The sequence below is a fragment of the Lutjanus erythropterus genome, chromosome 2, assembly GCF_056507025.1.
Source record: "Lutjanus erythropterus isolate fLutEry1 chromosome 2, fLutEry1.hap2, whole genome shotgun sequence".
Classification (NCBI taxonomy): Eukaryota; Metazoa; Chordata; class Actinopteri; order Lutjaniformes; family Lutjanidae; genus Lutjanus; species Lutjanus erythropterus.
Genome location: NC_139318.1, coordinates 38,229,963 through 38,249,624, shown reverse-complemented (window position 1 = coordinate 38,249,624; position 19,662 = coordinate 38,229,963). Strand labels below are relative to the sequence as shown.

Sequence of the window (19,662 nt, the reverse complement as noted above, 5' to 3'; positions counted from 1 at the left end):
TTTAGTAGCTGAGGAGAGGAGAGACGTCTCATGTTGCCGGGTAGCTCTGTGCTCTAATCTTTTCTGCTCTCCACCATGTGTCTGTCTGACAGGACGCGGCCTCTGTGTCTTTGGTAATTTACTCGGCCATCTTGCTGTGTCATTAGAAATTCATGGTGGATTCCTGTTGCCTGTTGCTTATTGCTCAGGACTTTCATTAAAAAAAAAAATTACATAATCTAAAAAGCACTTTGAGTAGTTTTATAAATGCGGTCGAGTGATTCATGTTCTACAGCTTTTGGTCAGAAAAACTATTAAGTTCCCTATTTTCTTTGGAGACTTTTTGAGGGGGGTGGGGGGTGGATTTGGCATCCATAATTTCCTGGTGGCTAGTCTTTGCAGGCTAGGATGTGGGGATGTGAAGCACATTTTAGTTTAGGAAATAGTAAAACTTTTTATTTTTTATAGCTGGAAAAATAGCAAACATTTTATTTAGAAAATCATGATATCATTTTTAGGTTAAACCCAACAGGAGCCACTGGAGAGGGGGCAGAAGAGCTTCAGGTTGCTTTAGAATAATAATGAAAAAGATTAATTTCGTTGGTATATCCTACAACATGTGTTTAGACATAAATGACTTGCTAAAACAAATGGTGTAATAAAGTTTTGATAAAATATTACATCAGTTCTTTGGATGATACAACATTTGCTGATATCACAAATTTTGCCATCATACAGTTTTGATTCTGTTCAGTGCAAGGGCCTGTAATCCTTATGAGATGATTTCATATGACCATTTAAAACAATCAGTTACAGAAGAAGCTGCTGCTCGCTTCTTTTATGCTTTGTCTTTAAAAGAAAAAACAACACGTAATCAAAAATAATTGTCACTGGTTAAGTGCAGTAAAATCCAACCAGAAAATGTATCAAAAATATAAAATAACTAACAAGATTTATCGGCAAAGCAATTGTTTTTAGTCTAGTCACAAAGCCTAGTCAAAATTATTAACTTAAATTTATTGCATTTTACAGCAAACAAGACTTTTACTCTACTCATAACAAAACAAATTGCATGTATTATTTATACTTTCCCTTATTCAACACTGATTTAAGCCACGGTTGAGTTTCAGCCTGCATGCACATTTTTTCAGCCTATAATTTATGAGACAGAGGAGCTAATATTGCCATAGCGTGAACAACAAGTTACCATAATTGATGTCTGGCCAGGTTGTTGGGTGGTTCCTGAGTCTTTTTTATCTCATAACGGCATTGTTTGCATATATTTCCACACTGCTGATTTATTCCAGAGATGGGGAGTAAATATCCTCATGGCTGCTTGCCATTATCTGCCCAGTCATAGCACTGTTTCAGTGTTTAGGAAGGAAGTGCGCTTGAACAGAAATGGTGACACCGTCTTAACATGTGGATTTCAAAATAAAGGTGTATCTTATCATAAGGATGGTGATATGGATCAGTATTTCAGTTTGTGTTGATGATATTGGATTGTTAAACATTGATGCATCAATCCAGACCAGTGGATTGTTACAGCCCCAATTAAAAACACCTTACATGTAATATCCCATAACAGGTAATCTTGTTAACAGCTGTTTAATCTTACACCTGCTTCCTTCCTTTCACTGTTTCCTATTCACTCACTATCTTTTACAGTAGATGACATATGTACTGTGTGTTTTCTCAAACTCCTTCTAAAGAATCCACTCAGATCCTCTTGTCTATCCATTCTGTCCTTAAAAAACTTAATTTGTATTTTGGTATTAATGCATTGCCTCAATAATGGATAGAATGGAAAGCAACAGGCCTCTGGGTCCTGATGTTGAAAGCTAAAAACAATTATCCTAATGCTATTGGCGCATTTAAATAAATTAAAATGTACCAAACCCAAATATAATAGCTTTCCTGGATTCTGGAGAAGGACATTGTGACTTCTTCCTCCCTGTGTCCTTCTGTGGATGTTAACAGTGTCTTTCCTCTCTTTCTCTGTCTCTTTGTGCCCCATTTGATTTTATTTCTTTTTGTCTCTGCCCCTTTTCCTTTGTCTTTTCCTCTGCATTGTTCTGAGCCGTCCCCTCCTCCTGCCATTCCTCCTACATTGATCTTCATCCTCTGTCTTGTCCTCCATCGCTGTCCTCTAAATTTAACCACACCCCATTGGACTCCTTATTTCTGCTTAATCCTGCACTTGGGCTTGTTTGTTTATTTTTATTTACTTGTTTATGTGCGTGCTTTGCCTACATCTCTGTGCCTGTCTTTCTGGTTTTCTGTGTTGCTAGTTTTTATGGCCGCACCCTCATTATCCTCACATTTTCTACCTCAAATCGCAGCAGCTGAGCAGCAGCCAGACTCCAGAGCAGCAGCAGCAGCAGCCGCCGCAGCAGCAGCCGCCGCAGTCGCAGCCTCCTCAGCCACAGCAGGCCCATCCTGGAGGATACACGCTGGAGCCACCGCAGCCACCACAGCCCCAACAGCCACAGCAGCCACTGACAACTGGGGCCTCAGACACCAAACCAGGGCCAGGTCTGCACCAACATCTCATCTCCTTCTTTAAAATACACCCACAACCGCTAACAAATAGGGGTCCCACACACCCAGGGCACTTTTAACCATATTTTCTATGTTTAAACTGTGAAAATACAACATTAGACCCTCAAAAAGTACACTAAATATTAGTCTGTGTTTTCACTGCTGTGTCATTGCCTCCTGTGTCAGGCAATGACCCCCTCGTGTGGAGCAGCAACATCAGTAGCAATGATTTCCAAGCCCACTTTGTGTATCACTTTCTTTTCCACAGAACAGGCTGCACTGAATGCTTTCACTTTCATTTCACTGACACATCAGAATGTTGTGTCAGCAGCTGCTTTTCCAGTAATCAGTTGGAACACTTTGGCCAGCATTACTTAACAAATATTTTGTAACCGGTTCAACTTTTGTTTAGACGATCATTAGTAAGATTTTGACTGCAGTTTAAAAATACTTGATACAAGTGTTTGTCTGTCTGGTTTGTTGAACCTCGCGCTGTCACGGTTGTGAACTTAAAGTATATATTTTAACTTAAGAGTGTTTTTGTTTTCTTCTGTTGAATCGAAAAATCTTGCATTGTCTTACCTATCAACAAATGTTTATTAGTCGTCAAGGAGACCAGGGCTGCAGCCATCAACAGCAGAATATGTGGATGGAGCTTCCGGGTCTGAAAAGTGAAGCCAGTGCGGAAGTGCCTTAAACCTGGCCTAATTAATTTATGATCTCAATCACTAGTTTCAAGTCTTCTTCTATACAGCATGATGTTCATTTTGTAAATTATGATCCCATTTAGAGTGAAATAGATAATTAAGCAGGGTTATGCTTTTGGGTGTGGCTACCTTGTGATTAACAAGTCATTCAAAGTCTGTTCAAAGCAATGCACAAGCCTCACAAAACTCAGATCAAACTGTCGAACTAGGCAGTCTTGATCAAACGTGGATCAATATTCTGTTACTGTGCTGCCTATTGATTGCCTTAATTGTTTTCAGACACGTATTTTAGTGCACTGTTTAGTTTAAATATGAGAAATTTTGTGACCAGGCAGGCTGCCATGATTTCCTGCTGAATGGGCTAGCCAAATTGTTAGTGGCTCAGTCCATAGTGATACAAACTTTACCTAAGATGATTAAATTGTGTGTTTATCTGATCTCTTCCTCCCTCCAGATGATACGCCAAAACTGGAGCCAGTTGTCCAGAAGTCTTCCTCGCCTGGGCTCGTGCAGCCTGAAGCCCCTGTGGAGAGACTTGAGACCAGCGCTCCTGTAACTGAGCCCCCTTCTTCTGTCGAACCAGAGCTTCCCTTCCCTGCCTCGATGACCGCCCCCGCCACACTCCCACTTTCAGTGGCCAACAAAAGTGAACGTCCCTCGGCTAGGGAGTCCACTACTTCAGCCTCTTCTCCCTCCCCCTCAGTCGGGGAGCACAAACCCTCTCTGCCACCACCTCAGACTCCCAACACAGACAAGCCTCTTTCAGACGCCCCACGAACTCTGGCTGCCTCACCAGCGCCGGCTCCTAAGGCTTTGAACGGCCTCACAGACTCCGGGATCGAGCTCGATGCCCCGACTCATGAGCCTTCTCTTCTGCCCCCAGCTGCACTCCAGCCCCAGGCCTCAGCTCCTGCTTACAGAGAGGCCTCCTCCTCTGAAACTTTGCCCTCTGATGTGAGGCCAGAGGTGCCCATTGCTGCTGCGCTCGCCCCCATGGCACCTGTGGCTGTGGTGCCAGTCACCCTGACCTCAAGCCCCGCCCCTGCTTTGCCAGTTATGCTCCCCCCAGGCCTTCCGCCTCTGGTGCAGGCCACGACAGAGGCCGACGAGCTGAGCAAGCCCTTAGACACTAAAGACCTCGTCCCCAGAGTTGGGACAGAGGCGCATGGAGGCATTACTGACAGCAAAACAGAGTCCCAGCAACAAGCACTCACCAGGAAGAGTCCCACTACAGGTACTGCATCTGTTCCATTTCAACAACTGTAAAAATTTATTGTAGCCTCAGTAATTTGTTTCAGTAACAAAAGTGTTTTAACCTGAAACAAAGGAGTAATGACTCTTTGTACTGAGTTTTATTTTTGGTGACACTCCAGCCTGAAACGAGAGGCTGTTTTATGAGTACACCACTTTCTTTTCATGGTATTAAGCCTTAATATCAAAATGAAGTGGCTCTATCGTGCACTAGGGTGTTATGAACGCCCATAATAGCACACATTGCAGGTAATCTCTCATCAAACATAATGTTGATACAGTTAATTCCCCAGGAAGGCATCATCAGATAGAGTAAACTCCACTGGGTCTTGCTTTCAATTATGAGTCACATTTAAAAATATATGTGTTGCCCTCTAGCACATTTTTGACATTTTTATTAGCCAAGAAAAAAACTGTAGGTAGTTGGGTAGCTCATAGTCTGCAGAACAGCACCTGACAGACACACAGATAGAACTAAAACGTCTCAGCAGTGTCTGTATGAAACACTATTGACCTGCTGTCTGCCACATACCTGTCACTGTAATTAAAGTAGGATAAAAACACACCAATAGTGACTTAAAGCCGGTTACGCTTCATTAAGGTTTTCCTTCTTCATACCGTGTCAGATTCAGCAAACCATTTTAGCTTATGTGTGTTTGATCTTTACAGAATGAGAGAGCATTGTCACGTGCGTTTTATCGGTTTGTCTCATCAAATTCAGAAAAGTGTCACTCTTTCTTACATTTTAAAATCTTTACTGTTGTATTCTTATTAGTTTATCATGTTACTGTTTTGCATAACATACAGCAAGATTAGTTTATGACAAATAAATGTCCACAAGTACAGAATTTGAAGACCAGCCATACCAGCCATATGTCATTGACGATATCCTGAAGAAGTTTTTGTCTTTTACCATGTATCCCTCTTTCTCAAATAACATTTGCAAATAATGTTAAAAAAAAATGGTTTTGGTTAGAGATGGATGAGTTTGCCAGTATTGGTTGCCAGGTTGCCATTGACAACCATTTTGGAAAACTGGCACCAATTATTGGCTGTAGGTTTCCGTCAGTAGCAGCCACTTTTTACTATACAAAAAGTACAGTCAACCAGCAGTAAAAAGTGTACTCCAAATAAATGTTTTTTTTTATTGTTGCATTAGTGATATATGAATATTGCTTTTACAGTTGGAACTGGAACCAAACAACTCTGCATGTCTGTTGGTGTGTTTACTCGCATGCACACAGTCATCTGTCTCAGAGACAGTGGTGAAGCACAACAGAGTGATGTTGGTGTTATTTGAGGGACCCACAATCTAATACTGAAATGCTGAAGGGTCAATAGATCTGTGGTGGGAATCAGAACAAACATCCAGAAAACCAAACTTTGAAAGGGAGAGAACAGATGACCAAGCAACCAGTGACTTACTGGATTCATTTTTGAGGGATCTGCAAAGAACATGAAAATAGCTGCGCTACTGGTATTTTGTATAGCAGGAATTAAGGGTGAACACGTTCTCTGATAACACTTTAAATACTGTAAAGTATCAGATAAAACACAGACTACTGAAACCAAATGTTGGTCAGTTGCTCTGAAATATTCTTTCATGTCACATTTTCATTGCTAAGGTGACTCATAACTGCATAGCACCTAATTAGTCAAAATATAAGCTGACTAAAAATGGCACTTGAATTTTCAGTTTCAGCAACCAGAAGCTGATTCTTTGTTCCCAGTCTGGCATACTCTTTTAAAAGTTGGTGTCAAGCCCTATATTCAAGTGACTTTAAAGCATTTGACTTTTTTTTTTTTTTTGGCTTACATTATATTGACAGCCATAACCAGCGGCTACACATTATATGTTTAAACATACGTTTTTGCCAGTTCTATTTTACATAGATTTAAATGAGGACTAACAGGTTTTCTTATACAAACAAAACAATGTTATTCTTGCCATCATTGCGTTTTAAACCCACATTTCACTTTTAAGTCCACTGTGGTTGGGTTTCTTTGCTATGGCTGATCATATCTTCTTGCATTTGTATTTCCCTGCAGTAAATCAGACTGCTTCTGCTATACCAAAGACCTGGAGGAAACCAAATGAAGGGATCTCAGCTGGAGACGCACCTCAGAAGGAGGACGAGGTAAGAAAAGAGGCCCCAGCTGTAACTAGTAGTCAGAGCCCTATACATAATGTTGAATTTAAATGTTCCATCCTAAAGTTTAGATTATTTCACCTTCAAATGCCATACATTTGTGTATAGTGTCTTGGTAGAACTTCTTCTGTTGACAAATAACCTGTGAATTTTACCTACTTTTCAATAATTTTGTGAGATTTCGTCATCGTTGGTGACGGTTGGTGCCACATTTTGGAAGCAGACTTTAAAAAATGCCTACAGAGTATGAAAGGATCGGGAGAGAGAGGGCGAGAGGGAGAGAAGAGGAAAAGGCACAATGTGGGCAATAGTTCAAGTGGAAACTGTTTCCACATGTGTGGTGGGGGGAAGCAGACATAAATGACTTTGGGGTGTTGTTATCGTCCGAGAACGACAGCGAGGAGTTATCCATCATCTTCATTGCTGAGCCGGCCCTCTTTATGTAAAATCAGTTCTGTCCCGCTCTCATTTCCTCTCCTTTATTGTTTTGTTTCGGGGCTTGTTGCTGTGGGAGAATTTTCACACCACCAAATAACGGTGGTTCAGACTTATATAAATGGCTTCTTTTAGGCTAGATTGTACAAACACAATGAGTGAAGAAGAAATGTTATTTCAAACAGAAGCACATATTTTAGCAAAACCTTTTAACATAATATCATATTTAAGAACATAAAAGTTATTTTCAATTCCGCTTCTGAATTCAGACTCAGTATGTCTGATAAGTCTTTTTTTTCTTGCTGAGTCTGCTTATTGGACTTTCTAAGGACAGGTGTCTACATTGATAATTAAACTTTAGTTATGTTATTTAACAATTAACAAATGTTCAAATAAAATTTATTTATACCTTATAAACCCTTTATTAATTGTTAACAAAGTGTTATAAACATCAGTTGCAACTTTACAATAGGTAGGTAATGTTTACAGAAAACACTTTCTCAGTCCCAACTCATCAATTTTGTCAATTTGGCCAGTGGCCCGACTCTTGAAACTATGATACTGCAGCTGCCCCTCCAACGTCGGTTTTGCATGTGCAGGGACGTCCAGGTAGACTTTCAGAATACAGCCACAAAATCAGCTTCAATAGGTTTAGGAAAGGATCATGCTTTGGGGTAAAATAAGTACATTATTTAGATAAGTTAATGTACATGATGTAACATACGTAGGTTCATGTGTGTAATGTACATAAGGTATTATAGTCTTTAGTTGCAGCTTTATAATAGCATTCAAATAATGTTCATTGATGCTCTACAAAGTCATTAAGAGTTTACAAATAATTTAGTAATCATTAACATATATTTGATATCATATGTTAAATAAAATGTAAATAAAAAGTTTTTGCATGTAATTATGATCGTAACTTATCAGCTATGATCCAATATATAAGACAAACTAATGATAAAAATGACATTAATTATAGCATAACTAATATTTAGTAAGCATAATTACAATTTAATTGTTTGTTAAGAGTAAAAAAAATTATTAAGTAAAGTTTCATTAACTAACTAACTAATGATCAATTATGGTTATTATAAAGTGTTACCAGAAAAGTTAATTTACATTTTTATATTATAGATCTTAAACAGGAAATAGAAAAAAACAAACAAACAACAAAACAGAAACTAGCAGTGGCAACAGCAGTGATGTTAAAATATGTGAATGTGATACAGGTATATGAGGTACACGAGTCAGTTCACTCCTGCTGAGTAGTTGACCATTTGTCAAGAAGCAGTTTCCATATTTTCAGGAAGACATTTTCCTTATTGGCAAGTTCATATTAATATAAATCATATTTCCAAGCTCCCTCGACCATTGGTGGAATGTAGGGACTAAGATTTCCACTATTGTAGAATGAGATGTTTTGTTAGCAGTGTGCAGAGTGAGATGGCACACAAGTTCATAGGTAGCCCAAATATGGCGAGAAAAGGGTCTGGTATTGTTTTACTGTAAGCCTTTGATATATGGTCAAATATGAGAGAACATAAGGAGTGAAGCTTGGAGCATAGCCACAGCTGATGGGAGAGCGTACCTGTATCCTGTTTGCACATAAAACATTAATAAATCAGTACAACATACATATGTATTCAGATAATTCAATGCAGAATAGGATAAAATATCAAAACAAGATAAAGTTAAGCAATATATACAGTTATTTACATTTATACATATACACATATAGGCCCAGGAAATAATTATGTTGTGCAGTTTTTTAATTTGCATCAAGTGGAATGTAAATGACAGCAACAAGATGGTGATCGTAATATGATCAATATATATAATATGTCTCTGATTTGTCTGACTGGACATTATCCCAGAGCAGCATTAAGTCTCAGCTGTAGCATGACGCTGGGGTGGTCTGCAGCATTGCATCCAGCTGAGTGTACTTCTGTCATAGGTGATACGTGCTTCAGCAATAAAGCAAAAAAAAAAAAAAAAAACTTAAAAGAGAAAAGTGATAAAGTTTGTTGCAGCTACTGTAGAATACAAAGTCTCATAATTTTAAGAAAACTATGCAGTTACGCTGGCTTCACCCTGTGATTTAAGTTGTTATGACATTGTTTCACTTGGAAGCCAAAGTTTTTGCCATAATTTAGTTGAAATCACACACATCTTGTTCTATGAGTCAGAAGACTTGAAGCTTAGATTCATTTTTGAAGAAAATGAAAGCATCTTGCTGAAACTGAAAATCATTTGCAGAGATGTCTTGACCTCTATTCACATAGAGCACATGACATAGAACATTACAGAGTATAAAAATTAGATAAAATATGACATGAACAATCCTGTTTACTGCACATAAATTGTGTTGTATGTACAGATAATAATTCACATATTTGTAAAATGACACAAGGGATGGTGCAGAGAACCACCACACCAGTTTAGGCTTCTCCACTCTGTGCTACCAGCGGTACAGCGTACTACGACAAGGCTGTTGTACTCTTATGTTTCCCCTTTTCCGTCTTTTGTTTGTACCGGAACCTTCTGTCCTTTCTGCATTTCATCATCTCTCATTCATCCCTGAGTCCCCTGCCTTCACTCTGTTGATATTCATTCATGACTTATTTTCTGCTCCTGCAGTTTTACCCTTTCATTATGTGTCCACCCTGCCTGCAGATGACCTCCTCACAGCTCTGTAACTGATAATTATAGACATTATGATTGGGGCAATTGTGATTTAAATGTGAGGAACTGTCAAATCATCTTTTTTGTCCTTTAAATCCCCTACAAGACACTCAGAGACAGCTACATGACAGCAAGCATTTATTATCTTGCTAACTGATAATAAAGCAGTGCATGATGCTTACAGACAAATATTGAATATTTCCTCCACACAGGACGAGCCCAGGCCAGTGGATCAGCCTGTTGGAGACCAGACCCCGCAGTCAGCTCCTCTGAGGAGCAGCCCGGTGCCCCTACCGCCAGTCTTCACCTCCACCCCTGCTCCAGCTCCCGCCAGCAGTCCCGAGGCTGACGGAAAGCCCGCCGCCCCGGAGGAGAACGGTGAGGCTGAGATGGAGCCCATGAGGAACGGGGCGGGACACACTTCAGAGACGGAGAGCAGCGACAGTGGGGCCACCCCTGGAGACAAGGAGAACTCCACAGGGGCCACACAAGACATGGAAGGTTAGAAAGGACCCAGTTCATTGGACTGATGTTTGAAGCCACTATAGGCAAAATGTTTATGTAAAAGTGCAGCAGTTTTATTTTATTTATTTAATTTATTTGACAGAAATGTGGCATTGCAGGCATTGCTACATTTAAATAAAAAATGCAATGGATGCAGTGCATATAGGAGAGCTAGCTATAGCTAATGTGGAGTCCTTGTCCATGTTTAGATCAAAAACAAACACTAGAAATATTTATTGAGACAAAAGTGATTGATAACAATAGAACAGTAGAAGTATCAGTAAAACAGTGCTGCAATGATTTCTGTGTGTTGAAATTCAAATTTTAAGTATAACTGTCTTCCCTTTAGGAGCTCTCAGTTTGTTTTCACTTACTTTAACTTTTGCTGCGATTATCTGTCTTTGTTTTTTATATATTTGTACCTTTTCTCTTTCCTTCCCTCCCACACCGTTCCTGCTGGTCCAGACCTGGCCGAGTCCAGTGGGAAGCGTCAATATGACAGGGACTTCCTGTTAGGCTTCCAGTTCATGCCCGCCTGCATACAGAAGCCTGAGGGGCTCCCACCCATCAGTGATGTGGTGCTGGACAAGGTGAGGAAGCCAGTTCCTGCAGATAGATATCCCTGCATAAATACTCGAGGGCACAAATGTCCTTAAACCTCTAAGTGCCAAATGAAGTTGAATTATTGGCTGAACATTATCTGTACAGTCCATTTCCAGAACAGATAACCAACTGCCTCAGGCAGTCCTTCTCTAAATGTAGCTTATAAAGTGGGAAGTAGCTGGTTAGTTTTCTTTGTCTATTAAGGGCACAATGTAGGTCTGGACTTTCTGTCAGTGTGGAGCTAAATAATGAGTCGGTTGAGAGAAAATTAACCTTCAACAGTTTTCATAATCAATTAATCTTTTAAATTTTTTTTTTTAATGTTGTTATTTGAGGTACTTATCCATAGTCAGTGGTCTACCTACAGTAGATGGTGGTCAGCACATTCCCAGTTTGGCGAACAGAGAGGAGTACCAGTGTAATTTAATTAAATTTTTTGGCAAAATCAGTAATTTTATCTTACAGAACACAGGAGTTGCTGGTCTACCACTGCCTCAGTCTGTTAGTTTGTTGCCTTAATTTGTGACCACACTGTTTTCAAGGGTTAGTTCAGATTCACGTAAGTCACACAACAACTCAGGAGTTTCTCGTCTGCCGCTGCCACAATCAGTTAGTTTGTCTGTGTTCTGTGAGGTAAAGAAGACTGGTTACTTTCAAGAGAGTGATATTTGCCTTATATAACAGTGATTTCCCATCACAAAAGTCTGTCTGATGGCAAAGTAAAGCAGTGAAAATATTGAATATAATAGTGTTCTATAATAGTGCTGACCCTGTCCGCTGCAGTTCATAGCTTAGCTTCCTACATCAGTACTCCTGCAGCTTCTCCAAGCTTGGGGCGAGCCAACCGCCATCTGCTGTAGGTAAAACACCTCATACAGCCCCACTTCAAACATCTGAACTAAACAACATATATCATCAGTAAACATAATCATTGTCATCTAATATTAATGTGACACTATATAACAGTTGTTGTTAGTTGATGAAAATCTAATTTTAACTGTTTTGGGATAATTAAATCTTAAGACAGCAGCTAATGATTATTTTCATAGTTGATTAATTGGTTAAATATTTTCTTGATCAATTGATTAATAGTTATTTGGTCCATAAAATGTCAAAAAATGGTGAAAATGTCAATCAGTGTTTCCCAAAGTGCAGGTTTATGTCATCAAATGTAATTTAAGTTTACTGTCATGAAGGAGTAAAGAACCCCAAAAGTATTCACATTTACAAAGCTAGAATCATAGAATTTGGACTTGGACTTGGACTTTGGAGCTGTATTTAATCTATAACAATGCATCATATTTTATAAACTTATTATAGATTTTGCTTGTAAAATCTTAATGTGAAAAGTAGTTATACCTGTGAAGTAAATGTAATGGAGTCATGAAATTTATTGGAGTAGACTTAGAAGCATAAAATTCTGTGTTCAAGTACCTCCAGAATTGTACTTGTGACTTAGCTGAGTAAATGCATTACTTTCCACCAGTGCATTTACTTTGATAAAAGTAATAAAAGTTTTGTATTGAAAATTTTAGCTCAAAGTACAAATGTATGGGCAACAAATTGTACTCTGAGTATCATGAATAAAAGTAGAAAAAAAAAAAAATCTATTCCTTTAAATCAATCATGAAACAAGGATGTCAAACATTCTGTGGTTTCAGCTTCTCTGGTGTAAAGATTTTATACTTTTTCCCCTTTATATCCTCATTAATTCAATGTCAATGGATTTTAGGCTGTTAGTTGGACAAAACGAGCAATTTGGAAATCTCACCTCAGGCTCTGGCAAATTGTGATGGGATTATTCATAATTATGTGAGGTTTTAGAGACTGTAATTAAGCTATTAAATGATAGATTATATTAATCAATAATGAAAACAGTCATTAGTTGAAGTTTTGAGTCAACCTGTTCATGAAGCAGGTTTCTTTATTATTAACCCAAAGCAACAGGCTGTGTTTCAGACATCTCCTGGTAGATTACGTGCTCTGGATCAAAGATAAACCACAGAGAGTCTGGTTCATTCCTCTGAGCCACACATACGTTTGGGTGGAGCATATGGCCCGCTAAAAATGCTGTTTTGATTAAAATCACATTGCTATTATGTCACACTTGGCAGTGTAAAGAGTACATGCCCCTCCCCCCACCTTCTCCAAAAAGAACAAGCAGACCGGCGAACAGTTGATGCACAATCCCGTAGTCTCATTTTCTCTGAGGGAGAAAGTGAAATCTCTCTGGAGAAGAGTGGAGAGGAAGTCAAGGACAGCTGAAAGACAAAGAGCTGGATTTGTTCTTCTCTCCTCCCCCACAACTATCTCGCTCTCTCCTGCGTTCCTTTCTTCCGTCCTTCCCTTCCACATCTGGTTCTGACTTCTCTCAGTGAGGCCCGCTCGACCCGCTGAACATAATTTATCACCAGAACAGTAAAAATACACAAAGAAAAAGCTGGTAATGTTGTACGACCGTCGTTTACACCAGGTCACCTTTAAGGGACCATTGGGTAAGAAATGCGCACACACACACTCACACACACCCAGCAGGATGACTCCTTACACCCTCTTGCCATTATTATTAGGGGATCACTGCTCCCCCTGCTGTTCAGCTCCTCTTGAGTGTGGTTTTGTGTGTGTGTGTGTGCTGATGTATTGTGTATGTTACATGTCGTGCAGATGAACCAAAACAAGCTGCCCTCTCGGGTGGTGGATTCCAGGGCGATTTCCAGAGGACCTGACTTCACACCTGCCTTCGCTGACTTTGGCAGGCAGATGACCGGAGGACGAGGAGCTGCGGTGAGTCACACATGCACGATCAAGCTGCCGTAGTCATTCATAAAGTCACACACACACACACACACGTGCTGTGAATTCCCCCTTTGTCTTTTCTCTCAGCACACACTTTGTTCTCACGTTTAATGGATAACTTGCTGCTTTTAAGTGAGAGGAAATATAAATTCGATACAACACATCTGTCAAACTTTTCCATTATAGTCGGAGGATAACAGGATATAATTTTAGGTACTTGGTTCCAGTTGGTTTCAGCCAACGTCTATAAATGTCAGTGGCTGATTCAACACAGAAAATGTCCCAATATACCACTCCAAAGCACGTTTTACCGTTGTTAGAGTCAAGATTTGTTTGATTTGAAGCTTCCGAAGCTTCATTCATAATGTTGAAATTCAAATTCATTTATTCAAACATTTCGAATGCTGCGCAGTTTTTCGTGTCTATTCGTTCTGTTTAACCCCAGTATTTCAGCACAGTTCCAGATAAAGATCAGACTACAGTAATATTATTAGAATTATACTGTTTGCAGAATACTTTTTGTAACTTCCCAGTGGTGCCTGCACAGGACTGGTTTGTGTGATCTGAACATCTCTGTTGGTTAACTCCAAAACTCAGAATCTATTGAAAAAAGACGGATATAATCATTTCCAAAAAGCACAACATGTTTTTTATCAAACAAAACATTCTGCTTTAATCCCTATTTGTTGGCATGAAGCCTTTCAAAAACAACATTTTCACTGCAGGGGAAAAAAATGTTTTCTCTCACGCACAAAGGGAGGCGTGCACCTGTATGAATAGGGCAGTCTAGCAACAATCTAACAGCACCATAATTATATTCTATTCAATAAAGTTGATTTAATGAAAAAAAAAACATACTAACTTGTGTAATCCGGTGAATCACTGTTCAATTTTGTTTGAGGGTTTTTCTAAAGGATGATGATAAAATATGATGACAGACTTTTGAAGCTTTGTTCTAAAACCTCAATAGATGCTTCAAATGTGAAAAAAATGTTGTTCTTTGCCACCCTTGATTAGAATGAATCTACTAAAGTTAAAGTTATATGAATGTGATCTATGTTGGGGAAATAAGCAAACAATAGTTTGTTGATGCTACAGTGCTAACATTTATTTTACGGCTGCTTCACCAGTTATTGTTGGGTGGGGGATGAACTTTTTTTGGTGTCTGAAGGGGGACATGCCAGAAAAAGTTGGAGAACCACTGTTCTAGACAGTACAGGATCAGTGATATGGCTCTGCTGAAGTAGAGATGATTACATATTTGTCAAGGTAATGATCAGAGTCACTGTGCTTCTTTAAAAAGCACTGCAAAGAGTAGGCTGTTTGTTTGGTTTTCATATCATCCTCATGATCTTTTGAACTAGTTTGGCAGTCGTGTGACAACAGTAGGCCTATGATGCCGCATACACTGTTCAGAGACTAACTATTGGAAAGTGTGACAGATAGGTGTGAGACATTCTTTGAAAGCTGTGCTTTGACTGAGGAAAGGAGGAGTAGCGTGATGCCACGAGAGGTTGTGTCAAAGCACACAAATCTCAAAAGCCCGAGAGAAAAGCTCCCAACCTCTCAAGACATCACAGTAGATAAAGCAGTTTTCTGCCATTTGGACCTTTCACGTTAACGTGAAGATTCATGTTTAGAAACGATTATCTTTGCTGTTCTTGACTTTCTGAAACGTGCGGCGATATGTGCCATAATGGTCATCCATCTGGCTTGTTGGCTACAGCACACTAGGCTATGTTTTACCAAAGGTACTTCTTATAGTTTCCACTTGTGTTTTTTTTTTGCACATATATTATGTTTGTTTTGGTAGTAGTAGTAGCCTAGTTATGCAGTCATGTTTTGCCATAAAACCAAGACATCAGCAGCTGCTTACCCTTTCTCTTTGAAATTCTTTCAGAAAATGGACAAGTCAGAGCAAAGGTCATTAAACTCAAACTACCCCAATCCCTGACCTGTAAATGAAATTATATACAAGCAAAGCAAACAGACACTCAAGACAGTGAAGACTGTATTCAAAATGTGATGGTGTGCACTGCACCACATTTTCTGACTTTTTGACAAACACATTTCAGGCACAGAAACTTTCCCTGTTAAATGAAAATGTAGTTGGCTACTTGCAGTGAACAGGAATATTAAAATGGTGTATTGTGTCTTTCTTTGCATTCACAGCTTATGAACATTGGGACACGGCGGCCTCCACCGAGGAAGATCATCATGAACGTGTCGGTGAATGATGACGTTCAGCTGAAAAAATCAGAGAACGCCTGGAAACCCGGCATGAAGAGGGACGGCCCCACAGAGGATCCTGAAATCCAAAAAACACAGGTAGAGAGAGAAACTGTACACAAACACATGTACAAGATACACAGAAGAGGAGATAAATATTAAAAAGCATCAAATATAAGTTCAGTATGAATCTGATAATACATTTGATTGAAGAATTTTAAATTATTGGAAATCATTTGGTCTAATTCTGTAAAAACTGGAAAACCAAAATGAGAGTTTTGTTATTATTACTCAGTAAATGATTTAACCCACCTCAGAATGAATTTAAACTAATAAACGGTTATAAAATGCATTTTTATCAAAACTACCAATAATAGCCAGCCCTGTAATACAGTTACTTTTTAATCTTGTATCCAAGACTGTCTCCAAATAAAATGATGAAGTGATGGCCGCAGTGATTAACTGTCTTTTTATGACTGATCCCCCTCAGGAGCTCTTCAGGAAGGTACGCAGCATCCTGAATAAGCTGACGCCTCAGAAGTTCAACCAGCTGATGAAGCAGGTGACGGACCTGACCATCGACACAGAAGAGAGGCTCAAAGGGGTCATCGACCTGGTCTTTGAGAAGGCCATTGACGAGCCCAGCTTCTCTGTCGCCTACGGAAACATGTGCCGCTGCCTCGCCACGGTAAGCAGGTCATCATGTCGGGTGGATGTTTGTGTTTGTAAGGTTAATTGAGAATCATTCAACTGTTTTGGAGAAGAGAATTGATAATCTTACCTCAACTATGGTCCATTTACCAGAAAAATTGACATAACATTTTATGAATTCCACAGACTGAAGGTTGGGAATGTCTCAATACCATAAATTTAGTAGTCAATACCAGTACTGGTGAAATTACACAAATTCATGAAACCTTATTTTAATTTTATAAGATGGTCAAAAACAATGCTTCCGCATGCACTCATTTATTCAAAACGTCTGAACATTACAAAAATCAACAACAATAGAATGTAGGCTTCAAGTAATAAATAAAAAATAAATATTAAGCATCATGGAACATAGTTGGCTACAAAGCAACACCAGCTGTCTCAGACAAAAATAATCAGATGTATATAAGGCTAAGAATAGCAAGTTAATGCTTTGTAAGCATTGTTAATTTAATGTTAACATGAATTCAGAGTCACTTAACTGAACTGAACAGAAAACCTATCCAATTTGTATCTCAGTGTGCAGTCAACACCTTTTTAAATGTTTAAACTGCAAACAGATTGAAGGGTTTAGATGAAGCTCAGCCTTGATGCAGACTGATGCTGTCCAGTACAACACAATTTAGTACACTGTGATGATACTGTGTGAACATTTTAATTTTTTGATAACTTGCAAATCATTAGACGCGTACACTTAGTATCATTAGTAGTAGGAGATGAATTTATAGCTGCTGCTACACAATTTGCAATTAAATTTATTGGTAGTGAAGCATGAAACAAGTAATGTCTTGATAATGCTTTCAGATGGGTTATTATGCATTAAAAATTCATTTCATTTCTCTGTTAACAACAACGCGGGGAAAAGATTTAAGACAAAACAAGAGCTGACAGTTTGCAACCCTAACCATACATGTAGCCTCATACATATGTAGAGCTTTAAATTGAACATGATTCACATATGGACATGGTTTTATAAATCAAAAATAATATTTGCATTTGTGCAGAAGACAATTCAGCTGCAAGTTGCTCAAAAAACAGTTCGTTGTTTGTCTTTGTGTTGTTGTATGTCTTCTGTTTGTTTACTACATCATCTATGTCCACTGTTCATTTACAGCTCAAAGTGCCCAGCACAGACAAACCCAACTCCACAGTCAACTTTCGCAAGCTGCTGCTAAACCGCTGCCAGAAGGAGTTTGAGAAAGACAAGGTGGACGATGTGGTGTTCGAGAGGAAGCAGAAAGAGCTGGACTCTGCTGCATCGGTATGTGGTCTATGAATTACTCAAGCGTGACACCAGATTTTACACTGTACCAAAGAATTTTTAGTACAGAGGAGAAAGAATGAACCTCCTCTGGGTCAACTCTGGCAAAGAGGTTTTGGAAATAACTTTCAAGTATTTGTCTGTTTCCTTGATTCCCCTCAGACGACGGAGCGTGAGCGTCTTCAGGAAGAGCTGGAGGAGGCCAAGGACAAGGCCAGGCGGCGTTCCATTGGCAACATCAAGTTCATCGGCGAGCTATTCAAGCTCAAGATGTTGACGGAGGCCATCATGCATGACTGTGTCGTCAAGCTGCTGAAGAACCACGATGAGGAGTCTCTGGAGTGCCTGTGTAGGCTGCTCACTACCATTGGCAAGGACCTCGACTTCGAGAAGGCCAAGGTGAGGCAGAGAAGAAAGTTGATTCATTAAGCGAGCCAGAGTAGCTCATACATTATAGGTTTGTGCTTTAATGTCAATGTGATGTTTTGGAAATGCACTTATTTGCTGTGCCTTAGGTGAGAAATTTGACACCACTAATGCCTGTACAGTTGATATGAAGCTACAGCCAGCATATGGTTAGTTAAGTTTAGCTTAGCTTAGCATACAGACTGGAAACAGGAGGAAATGGCTAGCTGTCATATTTGACAAAATCCATTCATCACCACAAATCTCACAAAATGAAAAATTATATCTCATTTGTTTAATCTGTACAAAAAGTGTGAATATGATGTGTGATGTGTTGCCGTTTTTTAATGAAAGAGGTGATGTCTGGGACTATTTTTTGTTCAGAAACAGTGACTTCCTGGAGTTTAATCATCACGATCACCATAAGATTGACAGTCGGACACTGGAGGCTTCAGGAAGTTGGTTGTTTTTTGTGTTAAGCAAACAAGATTTAAACATGTTCCAGGTCAGATGACTCTGCATATTTATCGTCTCCAGCTTCAGTCAGTAGTAATGTGAACACAACACCTGGATAGACATACTGTTTTCACCCCTTTTCAGTGGAGGCAGTGAAGGCTTGTCGCCTCTTTTGCTCTTTTTTTTGTCCACATGTGCTGCATGAAGCGCTCTCTCCCTCTGTTATTGTGTTATCTAAAAGCTTTCATTATGAAGCAACATAGTAAAGAAATGTTGCATTTTCATGAGGAGTAACATAACACAACTCCTCTGCAGCTGAGAACGAACATGAGACACACATCTCAAAGTACAAACAGTATCACAAAAGAGAAACTAAACTTCAAACCACAGAGATCCATTCAAAAGCAAAAGTACTGAGAGACGAACACACAGACACCTTAAAAAACCTTTTTCTCTCTGCTCTCCTACACACTCATGAGCTGAGTCTCAGCACACATCAGAAAAAGGCAAACAGTGGGAAAAGGGCCAATGGCCTATTTTTAGAGGGTGTACCCACGTTTAAAAACACTGCATATATGCAGTAATTCTGGCATAAAAACTATTAGTGAGCTTTATAGGTGCTGGCAGGTGGATTTCATGATCAGCGACGAGGGTCACTTATTACAAGATCTTTGACCAGGAGGAATAGAAGTGATATTTGATTATTAAACTGAAGTATCAGTTTGCAGCATGTTACCGTTATACTATAGCTGCTGGAGGTGGAGCAAGTTTAAACTACTTTATAACTAGTTTTTGCATATTTTCTGTATTTGGGCTTTTCTGACTGCTACTCCAGTGCTCTTCCATCTCTCCTTGACTCCTTTCCTCCCGGAGCCTGTCTCTGTTCACACTGGCTGTAGCTCATTGCACGGCTCCCAGACACAACCAGACATTAAGCCTCTATCTTTCT

General features: G+C 39.3%; 1 protein-coding gene across 3 annotated transcripts in view; it reads left to right on the top strand.

Moving 5' to 3' along the window:
- The window catches only part of eif4g3a (eukaryotic translation initiation factor 4 gamma, 3a), an 82,311-nt gene that overhangs the window by 43,190 nt on the left and 19,459 nt on the right, over positions 1-19,662 (top strand). For 2 of the 3 annotated variants that reach the window (XM_084739134.1, XM_084739151.1), the window contains exons 11-20: positions 2,271-2,514; positions 3,682-4,461; positions 6,528-6,616; positions 9,961-10,249; positions 10,718-10,842; positions 13,520-13,639; positions 15,824-15,979; positions 16,371-16,568; positions 17,706-17,852; positions 18,015-18,251. In XM_084739134.1, the coding sequence (XP_084595260.1) occupies positions 2,271-2,514; positions 3,682-4,461; positions 6,528-6,616; positions 9,961-10,249; positions 10,718-10,842; positions 13,520-13,639; positions 15,824-15,979; positions 16,371-16,568; positions 17,706-17,852; positions 18,015-18,251 (2,385 nt within the window). The remainder of the gene's footprint in view (positions 1-2,270; positions 2,515-3,681; positions 4,462-6,527; positions 6,617-9,960; positions 10,250-10,717; positions 10,843-13,519; positions 13,640-15,823; positions 15,980-16,370; positions 16,569-17,705; positions 17,853-18,014; positions 18,252-19,662) is intronic. The other variant, XM_084739143.1, reaches the window with a different exon arrangement.